The sequence below is a fragment of the Gallinula chloropus genome, assembly GCF_964237585.1.
Source record: "Gallinula chloropus genome assembly, chromosome: 14".
In the NCBI taxonomy this organism is placed as follows: Eukaryota; Metazoa; Chordata; class Aves; order Gruiformes; family Rallidae; genus Gallinula; species Gallinula chloropus.
The window spans coordinates 3,061,419-3,080,399 of record NC_140099.1 but is presented as its reverse complement, the minus strand read 5'-3'; the positions used below and the strand labels follow the sequence as shown (position 1 = coordinate 3,080,399).

Genomic DNA, 18,981 nt, shown 5'->3' with positions numbered 1-18,981 from the left:
AATCAGTAGCTGATGAGTGTGTGCTGTAGTCTCCTCCTGTGATGAAACAAATAGAAATACTGTTTGTAGTGGACATTTATAAAATTATGCTAAATTATGATGGATGGCTGTTTGTTCTTTCCTCTACCTTTGGATGATTTTACCTTGTAGGTTTTGAGTGTATAAAAGGAAAAAAACATCCTTCTCTGAGCAGAGTTCCCATGTCCTTTGAAAATTTGCTGAAAAAGAAGCTCTAGTCAAGATGGAACCAGCAGTCTTACTGCTGTCATCTGTCACAGATTATTACTTGGATAGCATTCTTCACACCATAATAGAGCATGGTGTGGAATCAGTGCTTTTATTATTTTCAGCCTATCATCAAAACTTGCTCTGCTGGACTGAGCCCAGGGTTCAGTGGGATTTTTAGCCACATTTCAGTTTTCTGAACAAGCTTTAGCTCATTCAGTAATTAAGTGAGTGGGGCATTTTATTCCTTGCCCTGTCTTATGTTGTTATTTGTTGTGCTTTCTTTACTCACTTGGAGACTGGGTGGTAAGGAAAGGCACTACCAGAAAGCTCTGAGGGCAGAACACTGGCTAGAGCAATAGTCATGGCCAGGGAGAAGACCAAGACAGATTTCTTTCCCCATTTGTTAATGCAGAGTTACTTGGGTTCTTACTTAATCCCTGCAGAAGGTTAAATATTTTCCTTGTACTTTGTTGGAGGACATCGCTCCCAACATTACATTCAAAGCCATGGGGTAGTTTTGTCCCTAGCCATGTCACTGAAACACACCCAATGGTTTGTGTTTCCTTCTTTCAGGCCAGCTTCATCAAAGAGGACTCAGCCCTGTGCCACCCTTATTTGCCCTTGTCTTTGCCCTTGTCAAGCTTTTGTATCAGGTTTCTAGAGAAGGTAGTTGGAAGTAACATCACCTGCTCTGACACACACACAGTAATGTCACCCAGCTGCATTCCCTGTCCTGAAGGAAACTCATATTCCTATGGCTATGCAGGACCTAGTTAGAAGTAATTATCCAGCCTTTCCCATCTCCTTCCAGACTACCAGCCTCTGCATTACAGGCAGTGAGCACTGTCCTGAGCTGAATCTGCACGTGTCTGGACATCTCCTGCAGTGGCAATGGGGAACTGTCCCAATGCCCTGAAAAAGGAAAAAGGGCAAACAGCCCTAGTCCCAGTAAGATGCACCACTGGTATTATCTGTTACATTACTGTTTAATTAGGTAAGAAAAATGGATCCTTACAGATGTTGTTGCTCCTTAGGGAGAAATGGAAGCTGTAAAAGAAGAGATCATAAAGCTGTGCCAAAAAAAGGAAGATATCCTCACTGGGATGAAAAATTCAATGTCTGAGCTTCACCAGCACTTGCAGCAAGACGTGCCTGAGTCAGAAGATGAACCCACAGCCTCTGTGTTAACACAGAGTGATTTGATTGGGACTGATGTTTCTGGTCAGCAGGTAAGCAGAGCACCAAATTCTGATTACTTTAACCTAAGAGCTGAAGGGGGGAAGGTAAATAACTCTTCTTCCTCCAGCAGGAGTGGCATGTGAGAGAGCAGCAGCACCCCTGCATCTGTGAATCAATACTACTTTTCCTCCCTTTGTGCCTCTGAATGGTCCCAGAAGGACTGAGTGTGATACATATCTAGGAGGAGGCAGAAGAGAGGTGTGCCTTTGGTTGTTTTTTAGCATGAGCAACTTCAGCATGAAGTTTGCATCAAGCAACCGGCAGCAAAATGCCCGGTGCACAGTTTTGTTGATAATAAGTTGTTCTGGGATTTTTTGGTGAAGTATTTTCATGGAGAAAAGTGAAATTTGTCCCATTTCTAGCTGTGATGTTGAAACATTAGAGTATAGAGAAGAGTCCCAACTTTCAGAGGTGCTTAGCACCTGCAACTTTCAATTACTGTAGTGTAAGGTGGCAGATACTCGGTGCTTCTCCATAAGTGGACCCTGAGTGGTGACTTTCCTTTGCTTTACAGGCAGAAGAGACAAGGCTTTTACTGTTCTTGTCATTAATAATTGGTCTGTCTCTTTCTGTGTATTTTTGTAGTTGAAAAAAAGAGGAATGATGTTTCCTTTACCTTCTTTAGATGAAGAATCAGAAGAGTGCTCTTTCCACAGCAAGGTGAGTTCACTATACATCTTATTTATATAGTTGGATATGTAAGACACAGGATTACAGTAAAGGACAAATTCTGAAAAATCTGTAAAACCAAAGTATTTCCAAGCAAATCAAAATATCTCTTATCACTCCAGGATGCTAAGACACTGTGCTTGAGACAGCCTACCAGTATTATAATGCTGGTCTTACACAGCAGCTCCTTCTGTGATGTGTGATCCTGCTTTTGGTGGGATGGCTTATACAGTAATCTCCCCTTATGGAAGAGTTAGCAGCAAAATAGGGGCCTAACTGCCAGAGTTAATATGTGGGGCTGGGGTTCAGGCAGAATTAGACAGCCTCTGAAATGCTAAAATTTAAAAGAAATTATTTGTGTGTTGAACTTAAAAAAAGGGCATGATCAGACTATTGGGAGTTAGGATAGGAGAGATTTATGGGCGAATGGGAGACTGGGAAATGCTGCTCAACAGCCTGCTGTGAATCTGGGGAGTCTGGATGCCCAGGCAAACTGCAGAGAAGCAAAGCTAGAAGCCCCATGACAATGTTAAAAGCTTTTGAACAAAGAAGGAAAAAAATCCATGAAACTTCCTGCACACTTTCCTGCTGCCTGAGGACACAACGAGAAGTATTTGCCTGAAATCAGGAGCGTGCAGAAGGTGAGCTGGCTACCCTCTGGCACAGCAGTTTGAAAGCTGCCTGGGCTGGCAGTGACCAGCTGCTGACATCTGCATCTCCTGGGAGGGACTGTGGCCTCACCCAAGTTTTGAAGAATCCCCATTTCTCTGAAGCCCTTGCCATGGATGTTAATTAGCCTTTTTGTTACATCCTTGCAATGAGAATCAAAAGGAAACGTGACAAAGAGGAGACAGAGTACTGGAGGGGTTGCTTTAGGCTAGGCAAGATGAAGCTCCATGGCTAAACAGTGTGAAGAAATCCAAACAGCTTGGATAGAGGTGGTGTCTTACGACTGATGCAAACACTTCAGTTCCAAGGTTTCTGATTCTGCACCTTCATTAGTGCAGTTTTCTTTACATGGAGGACTTTTTAGGGGACAGGATGATAGAAAAATTGTTTCTTAGGGGTTTCTTAGGGTTTTTTTTGTTGTGGTTTTGTTTTGTTATTTGTGTTTAGTGTTGTTTTTAATAGTGTGGAAAAAAAAGTAGGTTTTTAGAGAAAACTCTCAGTGTCACTCAGCCTCCATTCATCTTGCAGCAGCACTATAGAGCAAGGGCAGAGGTGGGATTTGGGAAGCACAACAAAGACAGGTAGACCAGGCAGAAATAGAGCAAAGTGTTACTAAAGGTTTGCAGTAATTTACATTGCCTGAAGGAATATCTGAGCTTCCTGTTCACAAGCTCATGCTGAGCTGTTACTGCTTTCAAAGGGAAGTACAGCCACAGAGAAAGATGCGAGCTGTTGGCCTTCAGAGAGAGATGATGAAAGGCACGTTGAAGACAGTGCAACCTCCTGGTCTTCTGGTACCTTGTCAGATGGCGTCGTTCAGGTAATGCACTCAGGTTTATCCCCACAGGGATGGGGACTCATCCTTGTGGAAAGATCTGTGCAAGTCCTAGGTATTGCTGAAGTCTGCAAAGCAGGAGAATTGTAAAACTACAGAACCTGATGGCTTTATTCATCTTGCCTTTTAAAATCTCTTGCACCTCTCAGTTGGCATTACTGCTCTTAAGGGTCTTTTCCAACATAAATAGTTCTATGATTCTATATTCATTTCTTCTAGCCTGAAAAAACCCCAAAGATAGAAATGCACATTTGGTAGCAGCAATTTCTTTCACTAATTCCTGGAAATGCTGTAAAAAGTGCACGTTGTTAGATCATTAGTGGAAGAGGTTCTCTTTGTACATGAGATCAGCATCTAAGACACCAAGTCTACTGACATTTAGATACCATTCTACACTGCTCTTGATGGGTGTCTCAATAATGTGATAGCTATAGTCATTAGTTTCTGTATATTAATGTTACAGGCATAAGGGAACTTCTGTCTGTGAAAACTCTGGCACCAGGAACACTGCAGATTGAGTGGCTGTTGCCCTTGGAAGCTTCTCTAGCACAACCAGGCAATAATGATACAAATAATTTCACTGTTGCCTCCCTCTCTCTTTCCAGGATGCTGATGAGATTATGCAATCACACAGTAAACATGGTGAGGAAACATCTATGCAAACTCTGCAGAGCACTGAAGGCCCAGGAACAGGTTCTGGCAATCAGACTATGGTGAGTTCAGAAGCCTGAAGTAGGCTGAAATAGGTCGCCTGCCTTGGTGCTTGTATAACCTACCTAGTGGGCAGAGGCCCTATTTTGTTATGGTTATGCTACTGGACATGGTTGCAGTATTTATGTGGTAGGATCCTTCTGTGGGCCTCTTTATATTGCTGCTTTAAAAGTACATTTTGATTTGCTTTGAATTGCTTGAAAATGCAATTTTGTAGTGAACAAGAAGGAGCATTTTCAGGAAGATGCTGGAATTCATGCAGGCATGAACGGAGGGGTTCAAGTGATGTACACATACACCAGCTATGGGATTTTTAAGTGGCCCTTGAAGAAATTAAGGAGATTGACACTCCTGCACGTTGCTATTTTGTGGAAGGTATGGACAGACTAAGGGAGGAGTGAGTAGCAGCATGTACAAAAAGATATGAATGCTCCTGAAAGGCCCAAATTGCAGACCAGCAGCAGAGCAGCCTCAGGTCTTCCTGGGTTTAGAGCATGGAAGAAGACAGGAGCCATCATTGCCTGAGGCAGGAGCAGGCCTCCAGGTCTACTTTGTCTCCCATTTCCCCTGACTCCTTCCATCATGCTTACCCTTTAATTTATAGTTAAGAAACATAGCAAACTATGAAATCATGTGAGTGTATTATAAATAACATACTCTGTGCTTTTTCTCTGCTACATTGTGATACTGTCTGTCTCTGCATGGGCAGCCTGGGCTAGTGGAGGGTGTCCCTGGCCATGGCAGGGTGTTGGAAGGAGATGAGCTTTGAGGTCTCTGCCAACCCAAGCCAGTCTGTGAGTCTGTGATAATTCTGTGTCTAACTCCCTTTTGAGCTGCAGGAGATGTGGGCACTGCAGTACCAAACACAGTGAGCAGTTCAGCTGAGCTCCCACTGTTTGTCTGCATGAGGCTGAGCTGAGCAAATCTCCATTGAGGATAATGGGCATTTAGACACCTGTATAAAGAGAATTAGCCTCTGGCTGAAACTTTGGGGTTTCCAGAAGCCTTACAGGACAACACAGGCCCTCCTGGCACTGCTGTGTGCCACCACTGTGTTTTATCAGTGTCTTGCCTGCAGGGGCACCCATGGCCTGTTGCACCCAGTGATAGAGAAGTTCAGTGGAACAGTTCCTTGAGCCAGACATGGCAGTTGTGTGGTCTGGGAAAGTGCTGTCAGGCTGTGAGCCAGGGTTCACGAGGACCAGCCTTAGCCCCCAGTGCTCAGCACCTGCATGACTTCGGTGCAGACAGTACGCCTTGGGTGTTTGTGGAGACACTTGACTAGGTATCTGAGTTTCCCTCTCTGTAGAGGGCATCAGGTTTCCTACAGTAACAATGTCCAGCTGGGACTAAACACTGGAAAGGGGTCCTGCAGAGTATTACACACCTGAAGTCGTTTTATAGTTAAATGAATGGAATAAACCAAACAGAACTAGAGCTGGGAATTTCAGGTGAAGGGTGAAGAATCACAGAATCACAGGGGTTGGAAGGGACCTCGAGGGCTCATCGGGTCCAACCCCCTGCCAAAGCAGCTCCCCAGCTCAGGTTGCACAGGACGGCATCCAGACAGGTCTGGAATCTCTCCAGAGAAGGAGACTCCACACCCCCTGGGCAGCCTGTCCCAGGGCTCCCTCACCCTCACTGGGGAAAAGTTCTTCCCCATGTTGATGCGGAACTTCCTGTGCTCCAACTTGAGGCCATCGCCCCTTGTCCTGTCCCCACAGACACTGAAAAGGGGCTGCCCATTTCCCCTGCATCCCATACTTAAGATATTTATAAACATTAATAAGGTCCCCCCCTTAGTCTTCTTTTTTTCAAGGCTGAACAGTCCCAGCTCACTCAGCCTTTCCTCATAGGGGAGATGCTCCAGGCCATTAATCACCTTTGTAACCCTCATCTGGACTCTTTCCAGGACATCTTCTGAGCTTGGCCTGACAACCAGTTCTCAACCCACCTCACTGTGTACTCATCCATCCCATACTCTCTCAGCTTTGCTATCAAGATGTCATGGGAGACAGTAAACTGATATTTTTATTTCTTCAGTCACATAGACTGCAGTAGATACATTTAGACCGTTCTGGGATCTCTATACTCAGATTTACTTTCTCTGTTTAGTGTCACTGTCACATACTGAGAGGCAAAAAAACCCAGTAAACAAAGAAAGACATCGATAACTGAAACAACACATTTTGCCCCTTGATTTTCTGCCAAATCTCATTTTAACATGGAGCTTGTGCACTACACTCACCATCTTGGTTGTTCTAGAGCCATGGAAGTGTACAGGTGGTTTTGTTCTTCTGGTGGTGTATTTAATTTACTTACTAAATATTAGAATTTACATATGTGGAGGTGTATACACACACCTATACAGCCTTCCAAGCACTTTACACTTCTCCTTACTATGGAAGTGTGCACTATTGCTTCTTAAAGGGGGTCAAGTAAGAAGAATTACACAAGACATACTTACAAATCCACCATTTTTTTTCTGTGTGACCTAAAGCCCAAAAAAAGCATATTTGAATGTTGGAACTGAACATGCAAGTAATTTGTAAGAGTTGCCCAACAGCTTGCTTTACAGCTTTAAACTGCATTGTTTTTACATCTAACTAACACACAAAAACATCTCTCCTCAGGGGAGAACTGGTTAATGGTGAGTCACCCCACTTCCTTTGCTCAGGTATACCTGTGCAGATGCAAATCACTCCCTGGAAACCTGTTACACCAGATCCTGGATCCAAGTTTTCCTTTCTCTTTCTGTTTTTCCTCCTTTTCTAATCTGGGAGCATTGTCGCAGAGTGTTTTCAGAACTCTGCCCGTGTGAAAGTTAAACATTTCCTACTGGTAAGGGGAGGGGGAAGGAATGAAGGAAGGAAAAAAGCAGTTAACAGTCTTTCTTTCATTTTCTTTGCTTCAGAGTGAGAAGCCACCTCCCGTTCCCAACGACGCCTGCTGCCCTCCAGGGAAAGCAGAAGATTCAGAGGAATGGGTGGCTGGTGGTAGGCCTGAGCCAGGAAAGATCCTTCAAATATGTCAAACCCAGGTTGCTGAGCTGGAACAATGGTTAGACAAAACGAAAGTGTCTCTGGAGTCAGACTCCCAGAGCCCCAAAATGCAGCGGATGCTGGAGCTGCAGCTTTCTAATTACCAGGTAAGACAGAGAGATCAGTTTGCTGCTGCCATCCAAACAATTGTCCTTCCCCAGGGTGTGCAGCTGCAGCTAGGCTGTGTTTACTGCTTCTCCTCTCCCCTCTTCATCAGCTTCGTTACAGTGTGCAGAAGACAGGTAGCCACTTGGCTTCAGCTTCAGGTGCAGCTTTCCAAGGGCTTAGTTAAAGTACCTATGTTTAGAGTTGGAACTTTGTGCCTCTGGGGAATTTAGATAGAACTCTTGAGTCTTTTTAAAGCTTTGTTTCTCTTTGGATTATTTTCAGAAACAGGACTCGGTATAGTTTGACTCCTCTATTAAAAGGCAATTTTTGATTGGTCTCAGTCATGATAAATCCCCTAGAAAGAAAGGAATGTTTTTTCTTTGGCGTTTTCAGTTTCTGTTTTTGTCAGAGTGATTTCAGAGACTTGTAGAAGAGCTCCGGAGTTAATCTTTGCACTTTCTGCAACAGGCTGCCAGCACAGGTAGAAAGAGAAGGGCTTTTCCCCTGGCTTCTGTGAGCAGGGAGGATATTTGGACCTACTGCCATATGTCTAGGGCAGCTTCTTGCCCCGGATGGCAGCAGAAGGAGAGGAGAGAGTGGGTGGTACCCGTTGGAGATGGCAGGTGGAGGCAAACAGGACTGGCAGGAGGGGCTGGGTGGGTGGGATGTTCTGGCATGCAGCTTTTCTCTGGCATGCAGATTGAAAGAAAATGTGCAGGCATGGCACTTTGAAGTTCCCTGCGGTGCCAGTCTGGTGGACCAGCTTGCTTCAAGCATTGATCTACCTAAAGCAACAAACTTCACTCACAGAAAGGAAGCAATACCCAAATGTCCCCGTTTTGAATTGCAGCTGTTCTGATGTTGGGTTTGGGTGGGGGTTCTTAATAGGAACTGAGTCCATCCCAAAGTGCCTTTGGGTTTAGGCTGTGATTCACCCAAGTGCTTGGGTGATGAACCCCTGTGGGAGTTAAGATCCTGAATACACCCAAGTATCTGTGTGTGTCTGGATCCCATGCAGGGTTTTGGTCGGTATAGGCTTCAAGAGGGAAGTTCCAACCAGGAACCCCAAGCAGGCTTCAGGCAGCTGTGAGTGCCGCTGCGTTCCTGCTGGCTTTGAACAGTCTGGCTCAATGTGAAGACATGAACTGGTGGGGGGGCTCTAACCTAGTGACGATCTATGAGGCAGGATACACACAGCACAGAGCAGAAGCAGTCTCTGGGTGTGGATGTGTGAGGTAAAGGAGGTAGTTTGTAGCAGTTGATTATTTTGCAGTTGAGACACGGTACCTGTCTGCACACTCACCTTAAAAATGTGAGTTGAGTTTCAAGTATTGCAGAGAATCATTTCTGCTCTCCTTTTTTATTATTCCATCTCTGAGTAATATCTTAATGTCACTGCCTGCAGAGACCGTTGCTTTTAAGGCTAACTGTATACAATGTATTGAATAGTTCAGAATAGAGACTAGATAGGAGAACATCACAGGGTGTTGCAGCTATTTCTCTTTTTGGCTGTGTTTTTCTTTTCAGAAGGGAAAGTGTGAGTATTGCCTTCAGAACACTGTGAGGAGTATTGTACTTCTAAGAATGAATAACTGACTGCTGTCCCTTCTAGGTGATGATATCAGAGATTGAACAAAAGGTTCACTATTTACTGGAAAGCTGTGAAAATATTGAAGACTACCAAGAACAGATAGACGCACTTTCCTCAAAGCTGGAGGAAGTGAAGCTCAATTTGGAAGGTGTTCAGATGATGCTTGAAGACAGATCCCCTGAAGAGGAGGTAAATCATGGGAATGTTATGCGGGGCAGGAGCGAGTGTCACGGTGCTGTAATGTGCTGTAGTTCCAGAAGAACAGATAGAGCTCAGCACGTGAAGCAAAGAAGGAAGAAAAGTCCCTGGGCAATGTCAGGCTTACTATTATTCTGCTTTACAGAGATGTATAATTATTGGTAGATTGCAGCAAGAAGTGACTTTTGAATGACTCTCTATCTACATCTTTTCTGCTTTAAGTGCTCAGTGACAGAGGGCAAATTTTGTGAGTCCAGGCTTGGCTTGGAGGTTTCAAATGCCATGTCTGTGACAGTGGCACAGCAGAGAGGCCTTTAAGCAGTAACTTTCTCTGTGAAGAGTGCCTAAATGGCAAGGGCAGTGACCACCAGCTCTCTCCTGCACAACAGCTGCATGCTGCTTGCTGAGTATCCCAGCAAGGGAGACTGACTCCCAGCTTCAGACTTAACTCCCAGTGTGTTGTGCAAGGGGTCAGAGAAGCCCACCTGATGTGTTCCTGTAAAAGCAGCTGCAGTGTCTCTGGTGTTGGAGGAGCACAGTGTAAAAGAGAGCTTGCATGGCTCAGGAGAGAATTAGCATTGGTGAAGGCTTCTGTTGAAGTATCTGTGAACACAGGAAGAAAATCCAGGTGCACAAGGAAATTTATAAGCATTAATTGCACATCTCTCTAATTTGGTCAAACTTTGAGTATCAAATTGCTAACAGGAGAGGCAAAACAAGCCTTGTAGCTGTCAGGGAGAAAAACATGAGGACTTTAGCAGCAAGTAAGAATCAGTCGAACTTTCAGTAAATGAAACTGGACAGAAATCTTTGCACAAGTATCAACTGTGTTTCATGCATTGCTAGGTCTGACACAGCTCCACTTTTGCCATTTCCCCAAACTGCACCTGTGGGTTCTGCCCTATTGTCAAGTCTGGAAGCCTTTCCACAACAGGTCTCTCTTTACAGATCGACGACAATGAGTGTATTGACCAAGAGCCTCTTGAGATCCTACACTCAAATGGCTTCAGCACATCCCAGCTTGCTCTTGATGAACAGCAGCTCAGTCAGCATGATTTCCAGCACCCACAGGTAATTCTCCACTGCTCCACATCCCCTGTAGGTGGTGGGGACAGCTGCATTTATAACCTGCTGTGATTTCCACTGTGGGATCAAGGCTGTTGGGGTAGGTTTCAGTCATCCCCTTTGTTGGGATGGAGAGAGGCCTCACCCCTAAAATCCCGTCTCAAAAAGGTTCAGAAATACTTCAGAGCTGGATGGTACACATGCTTTGTATGGTAATGATTCAGGTGATATCACCCATCCCTCTGACCTCCTACCACTGAAGTATTGTATTCTGAAACCTGCATCTGTATATTGACACTGCTGTTGAAGATGAATTTGAAGCTAAAGCTATGTGAACAATTTCCCATGGGTTAATTCACCATTACTTAAAGGTTTTTGTTATCAGAATTAAAAAATCCTGTGATGTTCTGTGCTCTGTAAACTATTTTCAGTTCTCCTCACTGAAAACTAGCTTTCACCCCTTCAATGCTATTAGAAAAGAGGTGGAGCAAATGATCCAGCCCGAGCTACTCAAATTGCTCACTTTTCACTCAACACTCCTTTTAACTAGTGGAACTCGACCTCACCTCGTGTTTGAGCAAATCTCTGTTTCCTCTTGCTTTTTTCTCTGTATATGGGTGGCAGTTGATGGCCTTTGAATTTCCATATGTGCATAATTTGTTTCTGAGTGCTGGTTTTTGCTTTTAAAGCTTCAGCTGAGGTGGAATTGGATTCCATGAAAATACATGTTTTCAGCAGACTGTTTGATAAACTCATGTTTACACATAAACTGCATTTTGTTCTGATAGATGTATTCTATTTTCTTATTTTATTTGCTCCATGAATTGTAATGGGAAAAGCACAATCCTAATTTCAGATTAATACAGTGCACATAGCTGATTTTCCTGTTCACACCATTCTCTCTACACAGGATCAGAATGTAACAGCAGCTGAGCAGAAATACCTCATTGATTTCATTGAGTCGTGTGTGGAAAAAATGCAGCTGCAGTTTGAGGACAGTGTGACTCAGAAATCAGAATCAAGGTACCAAATAAATAAAACTACTGAGACTGCACTGGAGCAGAACTTTGTTCTGTGCAGGTATCTGTGCCTTTAGAAGAAAAATTGCAGAAGCTGGGAGATTTCTGCCATCAACAGTCTAGAGAAATGGAGTCTCATCTATGTGACAGCCGCTGATTCCAGTGTTTAGATCAGCCTTGGTATCAGGCAGGACTGACATCTGCTGTAAACTAGAGGAGACCCATCCAGAGTCAAGTTTGGTCTGTCTGTCCACAGCCTTTGCTGTACAAACGCATGCAGGTAGCCAGCCAGGTTCAAAGGCAGCATCTGAAAAGGGAGCACTGGGATTGTGCACGTTCCAGCACAGAACCAAGGCCTGCTACAGGACTGTGGTCCCCATATTGTCATTTCAGAGGCAGAGGCTGCCAGCAGGCCTTTAGGGTGTTTCATAGGAAGGGAAAAGCCCAAAGAAATGTATCAACCCTTGGATTAAGCACCATCCATGCACTTGATTTCAGTTTGGTTTTGGGGGAGGTGGAATAGAAGCCAATCTTATACAACAAGTCTTGCAAATATAATTTTGCTTATTCTGCTTCAGTATTTGCCATTCTAACAATGTTTTCTCAATACAGCAATGGAGAATCTGATGCAAAGAGCAAGCAGGCTGATCCCACCTTAGTTACAAAGGACCAAACGGGTAATAAATGGCAGTATTTGCAACAAGAGCTGTCAGCAAAGATGAAATCGACCTTCTGCCAACTTGTGGAACCCCAGGTCTGTTGAAGTTCAGTAAAACACTCTTTCAGCAGGCAATTGGTTATGGTAAAGATAGCAATGAGTGTATCTTCCAGCATCATAATATCATATTTCTTCATCAGATAACAAATCTGTGCAAGTGTTCTCCAGAGCAAAGAGTTCCTGCATACTGTTTTCATGATTGTCTTTGTCTTTTAATTTTGTTTTGAGGTAAAGAACATCTACTAAGAATAGTGTGGAAGCACATAGGCAAATCCTTGTAGTTAACATTCAGACCAGATATTATCTGCTTAATTCTTTCAAGAGAACTAAGAGAATTAGCCAGCAAGCCTCCCAGCTGATGTGGATGTGGGTTAAGTCTCAGTTCTTGCAAGTGAGAATGTTTTGGTCAAAACAAATCTCTGGCTTAAACTTTGTTCTGCTTTCACCACTGTTTTCTCTCTCACATATCAAAAGCAGAGTTTGGACTGCAACAAGAGCATGCTAGGTATCCATTCTGAACAGACTGCAGAATGTTACTGCTTGGACAAAACTATAAATGCTGTTATTAACAGTTTTGTTCACGTTAAATTAGAACAACTGAATTCCTTGTTCTCTGAAATTACTGCATTACATGGAAGAATATCAGTCATGTAAAAGGATAACTGACAGCTCTTTCTCAGGCAAGACTGACTGCAGTGGGCAGCAGGGCTGCCTTGACACTAACTGCAACTTGTAGCCCTTTAAAGCTGGGAATCAGAGGCTCCTTTTTCAATCTCCTATCAAGGCTTAGCCTACCCAACTAATTTTTGCCAGTAAAAAATGAACCCTGCCATCCAGGTGCTTTATATTAGTGCCTCAAAGCTTTTATTTTCATGCTTTTAAGAGGAGTGTTATCTAGCTGCCCATAGCCCTGTCTGCACTGGAGCTGTTCACCTATTTGCAACCTTCTTTTTTTCCAAACTTTAGATTACAACAAAGATGAATATGCTGCCCCGCAGCACATTTGCTACTGCAAGCACCCCAACTGTGGAAGAACTGAAAAATTACACAATCCAGCTGGGAGACCTAACCCAAGAAGCAAATGTGGTGCATGCACAGGTAAAAATGGCATGTCCTAGCACTGCAAAAATACCAGGGATTCCAGACATAAGGCACTGTTAGGTCACTGTGAATCACAGCTGATGATCATGTTGCAGATGTCATCCCCTGAGTGTAGCTTTTGCATCACGTATGGGCTGGAATGGAGAAATGGGCTCAGGATTTCAAGAGGAAATATTTCTGGTTTCAGCTATGATACTTCTGCTACCTGAGTCCAAAGATTGGGTAAAACTCCTCAGACTGTATATGGCAAGGAGCCTGTGAGTGACTTCAGTAACTCTGCAGTACTGGAGCTGACAAACAAATGGTGTTGTACCCATTCCTGAGATTAGAGACCCGCAAAACCACGGGCACTCCCAGGACCTAAAGGGTCACTGTCTCAGCTACAGCCTTGGCATCTCAGTATATTATGTGTATTTATCTGTCTCATCCAAGTTGCTGTCTCAGGATTTTATTAATTCCGTTTTATTCATATCTGACTGAACCTCTGAACTTGTACGAGTGAGTAAATCTTAGCTATGCCTTGGGTGAGAGTACTGAAAGCTTCTGATTTGCCTTTACCCAGGACAATGTGGCAGAGGAAGTCTCTTACAATTTGGAGAAGAAATTGTTTGAGCTGTTTCTGGCAATCAGCCGATGTTTGAGTAACATGGAGGAGATGTTAAACACCTCGGTCTTGTCCACCGAAGAGGCGGCTCTGCAGCAGGCTCTGTATGAGGTAACTGTCCTAAAGCACCCAGGGAAGGGTGTAAAACAGAATATACATGGCCTGATATTTCACCTGTTTTGCTGGTATTATTCAGGAGTAATACCACCAGATTATTTGGTATTGCACAGATTTGGGCCTCTTGCTTTTACCATCAATTATCAGCTTGAGTCCTGCTGCCTTTTACAGGCAAGAGTCCTTGGACAGAGACCGTTTTCACTCGTGTTTCTTTCAACCCTTTAGACTCTTTCTGTTGAGCTGCAAAAACTTCACGCTGATCTGAGTGATAGAAAGGATGATCTTCTAAAGTCTATTAGCTGTGCTGATGGGAGCACAGATGTGTTCTGCGAGTGCTTTCACAACTTGCAGGAGCATCTGGAACGAACTCAAGCTGCCACTGCTTCAAGGAGCAGCTCCATGAAAGCTGGACTGGATCATAATATCAATTATCAGGTACTCCACAGCCAAATGCACATCTTGTTTCGCAGCATCTGTTAGACTTGTCAGTGTTAATGCATTTGGGTTACAGATGAGCAATCTATAGTGGGCTTGGGGGGTTTTTTTGGTACTACGCAAACTTGTCTTGGGCTCTCAAGAAACAAATTAATTTTGCTGTTTACAGTGCTGTTTGCAATGGTGACTGCCTTAGGTCTTGATCACAGTAGAGAAATTGCACCCAGAAAGGGTGGAAGTAACCTGGGATCCCAGGCATGCTGAGCTACAGGCTCAAGCAAGTTTCTGTGTGCAGGGATGAGGTCAAGGGGTGGATTCAGGAGAGGCAGGCTTCTTCCCTTTGGTTCTGTGCCTGGTTACTGTTAGCTATCTGTTGGAGGTTGATTTCACTCTATCCTTTAGATTTTGTGTGACAGTAGTAGAAGCCCTAGTTTTGCAGATTTGCATTTTTTAAATTGTGTTTTTGAAAAGCAGATAGAAACTTTTCTATGCTGGGGTAAATCTACTACCCATTGCTGGAAAAAATTCAGGTCAGATGCTTAGGCTGAAGTAAGGGAAGAGAAGGCTGGTCTTTGAAATTCAGTTTCTACTGTCCAGCAAAACTCCAGCGTGCTCATGTGCAAGTCAGCCGAGCTCTTTACTGCTGAATAAAAACCCAGGTCCTTTGAAGAGCACTGGGAAGTTGTCTCCAAACAGTAGCAAGACTAGTCTTGCAATGTTTACTTATGCAGAATCCACAGAGCTCCATCAGTTGCCAGTAATGGGCTCATTTTCTCATTTTCAGAAGAGAAGAATTTGTTTCTTTGTAAGTTTCTCAGGTTTTTACGTTGTGACAGAGTAATCTGCTTTCTTACACTACACAGACTACAGAATTTCCATCTCTAAATTACTGCTTAAAGCCCATAAGGCACGTGATTTATTTTGCTTTTTTAAAGAGGAAAAAAGGGGCTTTTGCCATAAGAGGTAACCATTTTGTTTGCTGTGTAATTTTGCCTGGTCATTATTATATTCCTGACATGTGATCTACTTCTGAGGTTTGTTTCTTTTGCAGAATGAAATCAGGCTGCTCTATGATCAGTTGATTGAGAAGAAAGCTAGTTTACAGCAATGCTTGAATGCACTATGTGGACATGATGTTTCTGAACAGTTTCAGGTAATTTCATTTGCAGGAAAGGAGAGGAGAGACTCAGCATTCTCTATTCTTTCCTGTTTTGTGCAATCTGTTAAGTTTCATATTTTCTAAAGTTTGATTCTCACTTTGTTTTTAAGAATGGGGGAAGGAGAGAGTTCAGTATTTGCCACCCTAGGTTCTTGGTGGGGTTTGTTGGGTTTTAATATGTCACAATCTGTAGTCAGACCTAATTCCAGTCCTTACAGTAGTTGAGAGTGGAGGAACCAGTCTCTCCACAACCTCTCAGAGCAAATACACCCCACACTATGGCATTGACCTTCATAAGGATTAGCAGAGAATTTAAATCAAATAGAATGCATATCCTCCCCAGGATGGTTGTGGGCCATCTGGGGTTTTTTGTTGGTGAAGTAAAGAGGGCTGTCCCAGAGCTCATAACCTTGGTTACAGCCATAACTTTCTGCCAGGCTGAAAGCTATGCTCAGAACTGCTGAATCCCCTAGCAGGTACTGCTGCCTTAGATGCATTCTGTCAGATAACCACTCTTGGAAAAGGAATGGCAAAAGTATGTAACTTCCTTTCCTTCAGAGAAAACCTGTCTTGGTCCATCCCTGACTGAGTCTTTCTAATTCATAAGAAAAAACAGTATTTTCTGAGTGTATGGTTCCTTTGGCTGCTGTGAATTAGTGAACTGAAATGCATATTGCGTGTTGTAGTGAGACATGAGACCTGAATTTCCTTCCTGGCTGTGCCACATGAACCCTGTAAGCTGTGTCATGGACAGGCTTGTCTATTTAGTTTACAAGCTTGTTGGATCTTGGGGTCTCATTGTGAATTTATGCAGTACTAGCACAGCAGAGGTCCAGCCCCAGGACTACTAGTGATAATAGAATTTTTAATGGAACATAACTCTTCCTAATAACTTATTTTGTCCTTCATTCAGAAAACTGATGCCTGTGCTTTGGAGCTGGAAAACCTGGAAAACCAAGTAGCAAAATTGAGAGGCCATGGGGAAAGATTTCAGTTGCCTACCACTTTAATCCAGGAAGTTTATAAATTAGAGGTAAGAGAACAGTATCCATTTACTCAGCAAGGTTTGATTCTTCTAAGCAAGGTATTTTTAGCATCAAAAGGCTGGTGGTTATTTTGTATTCTGGGAATGTGTGTGCAGGTTTGTAGGATTCATTTCTGTCTTTCACGAGTCAGTAAACTGTGTTTACATTGTAGGATGTCTTGGATGACATGTGGGAGATTCTGAGAGTAAAGTATCTTGAGCTGAACTCTCCTGCCATCAGTGAGAGCCAGTATGAAGACTTACTTCATGGCTTTGCAGAGCTGGTAGCTATTGGACAACAGAAGATTGCACAAGATCCAAAGCAACTAGCAAGAAGCAGAGAAGCTCTACAGTCTTACCTGGAAAATCACAAGGTATAAAGTGCTTATCATGTAACTGCTCAGATCAGCAGCACTGTTTTCAGTGACTGGTGTCCCTCCAGTGTTTATGGAAAAGAACAGCTTCCTCATAGCTTAGGGGAGGGACTGTAGTACGTGCAAAAAATGAAACATATTTTTTTCACTAGACCAAAAGAGAACCCACCAAGATATAACAGAGAGGTTGTTATTGCAACTACAGTTTTGGTGATAAATTAAAATCAGGGTTTCAGTATTGTCAGTCTAATACTACTTTGGATTATCTCAGGACATACTGATACGCGAGGGAGACACGTGTCCTTCTAATTGCTGGTAAAAAATCGGTAACAAGGTTCCTGAAGTTACTATCTAGCAATTGGGAGTTCAGCCTTTGCTTTCAGTATTATGTGCCTTCATGGTCTGATGGAGGAATCTTGTCCACAGCAGCTCCATTTCTGGAGTAAGGATAGTTTAGATCCTCTCTTTGGCAGGACAGTTTCTCCTGTACCCAGATGCTACATGTTTGGTGGGCTATGGCTGCGAATGCATCTGCATCCTCACTGTCCTGGTTCTTGGCAGGAAGCCCTGGCTAATGCTAGTCACTCAGAGATGTCTCTGTCATGGCAATGCCTTCATTTAACTGCTCCATATAGCTCAAACTCCCTTAAGAACTGCTTCAGGAAGCCAAGGGCTGCAAACCACTACTACTACTCCAGAGTCATAGGAATGGATTTTGTCATTCACAAATTGCCCTTAGCAAAGCAAAATGTTATGAATTTATTTATAAAGGAAATCAATGTATCTGCAGTCTAAATATACATACATTGATTTACAGAAGCAAAAGAAAACTGCAAAAGCCATTTTCCCTGCCCTGGTTATCAAGACTTACCAGGATGGTCACACAGCCTATGCCTGTGATATGGGCCATCAGTGGAATTCTTGTACTAGTTATTAGTTCTTAAGTGAAGATCCTGACTGAAGATTGTGGGGGAACGTGTTCTTCTGGTATTCATACATTTCCCAAAAGCTCAGCTAGTGATAACTAAATTGAACTGTTACATTACAGTTATCCCAAAGTATTATTGTGCCAGGCCTTAGAACTGCTGGTACCCTTGGTGCTTGGAGTCACTTCCCATCCAGGTGAATGGATAATAGCTTCCTGTGATAACTACCTCACACTAAACTAAATATTTATTTATAGTTAAACACTTCTTCCATCATCTTCCAACAACATATTTTGTATGAACTGAAGGTATAAATACAGATCTTTTTCTTTAGAGATCTATAAATGAAAATAGCATATGCAACTCCTGACTCATTCCTGACAAACCATAAAATGATCAGTAACTGCCAATCATGGAGTGATGCAGAATTTTGGTGAAAGGTTCCTGTCTCCAGCTACGAGAGACCCTGAAATTGTCTGCTGTTCTGAATGAATCTTCTCTGACTTCTTATTCTTGCTCTGGGCATGTGTGTATGTTCTCTCTTAAAGAGCCAGCTTTAACTTGATTTTTTTCAGGACTTTTTCCACAACCTCATGACTCACATGAATTCCATACAAACATTTTCGGAGAAAGTGGCTCCCTCCATCCTACAAAAGCAAGAGGAATTCTGGAGAGAGTTGATGAATGAAGTCAGGTTGCTGGAGCAGAAGGCCTGCGAGCATGCTGTACACTTACAGAGCCTGTTACAGGTAATGAGTCTAAAGGAACCCAGAGTAAAAGCTGAAGGGAAGAAGAAGAGTTTCATCTAGGGGAACCGTTTCCACAAGAGAGATTCTTTGGCTAGCAGTTGTCCTTTCCTGTCTCCACTGGACAGCAACAGTCTATTACTTGTTCTGTGTGTGTCAATAAGCTGGCTTTTTTTTCCTTGAAAGCCTGTAGAAATGTACATTTCAACCCATTCCTCTGACATGGGTGGGACTTTTAGACTTCTTGCAGGAGGTTTTGAGTTCATGGACTGACAGGAGAGCCCTTCAAGGCACAAAAATACCAGTACCACTTTAAAATAAAACCTAAACATTTTTCTTAAAACACCCCTAGAGAATAAAAAGATTAAGTATACCACTTCAAATTAAGAAACCTTGGAAGATAT

General features: G+C 43.2%; 1 protein-coding gene across 1 annotated transcript in view; it reads left to right on the top strand.

Annotated features, from left to right (window-relative positions):
• The window catches only part of LOC311197004 (nesprin-2-like), a gene marked incomplete at its 5' end in the record, with an annotated part of 155,847 nt that overhangs the window by 79,785 nt on the left and 57,081 nt on the right, over positions 1-18,981 (top strand). Inside the window, 16 exons of the mRNA XM_084270692.1 lie at positions 1,263-1,457; positions 2,053-2,127; positions 3,506-3,625; positions 4,246-4,353; positions 7,266-7,499; positions 9,113-9,280; positions 10,238-10,360; positions 11,265-11,377; positions 11,986-12,127; positions 13,058-13,189; positions 13,755-13,907; positions 14,139-14,348; positions 15,400-15,501; positions 16,421-16,540; positions 16,705-16,905; positions 18,407-18,580. Coding sequence (XP_084126818.1) covers positions 1,263-1,457; positions 2,053-2,127; positions 3,506-3,625; positions 4,246-4,353; positions 7,266-7,499; positions 9,113-9,280; positions 10,238-10,360; positions 11,265-11,377; positions 11,986-12,127; positions 13,058-13,189; positions 13,755-13,907; positions 14,139-14,348; positions 15,400-15,501; positions 16,421-16,540; positions 16,705-16,905; positions 18,407-18,580 — 2,370 coding nt within the window. The remainder of the gene's footprint in view (positions 1-1,262; positions 1,458-2,052; positions 2,128-3,505; positions 3,626-4,245; positions 4,354-7,265; positions 7,500-9,112; positions 9,281-10,237; positions 10,361-11,264; positions 11,378-11,985; positions 12,128-13,057; positions 13,190-13,754; positions 13,908-14,138; positions 14,349-15,399; positions 15,502-16,420; positions 16,541-16,704; positions 16,906-18,406; positions 18,581-18,981) is intronic.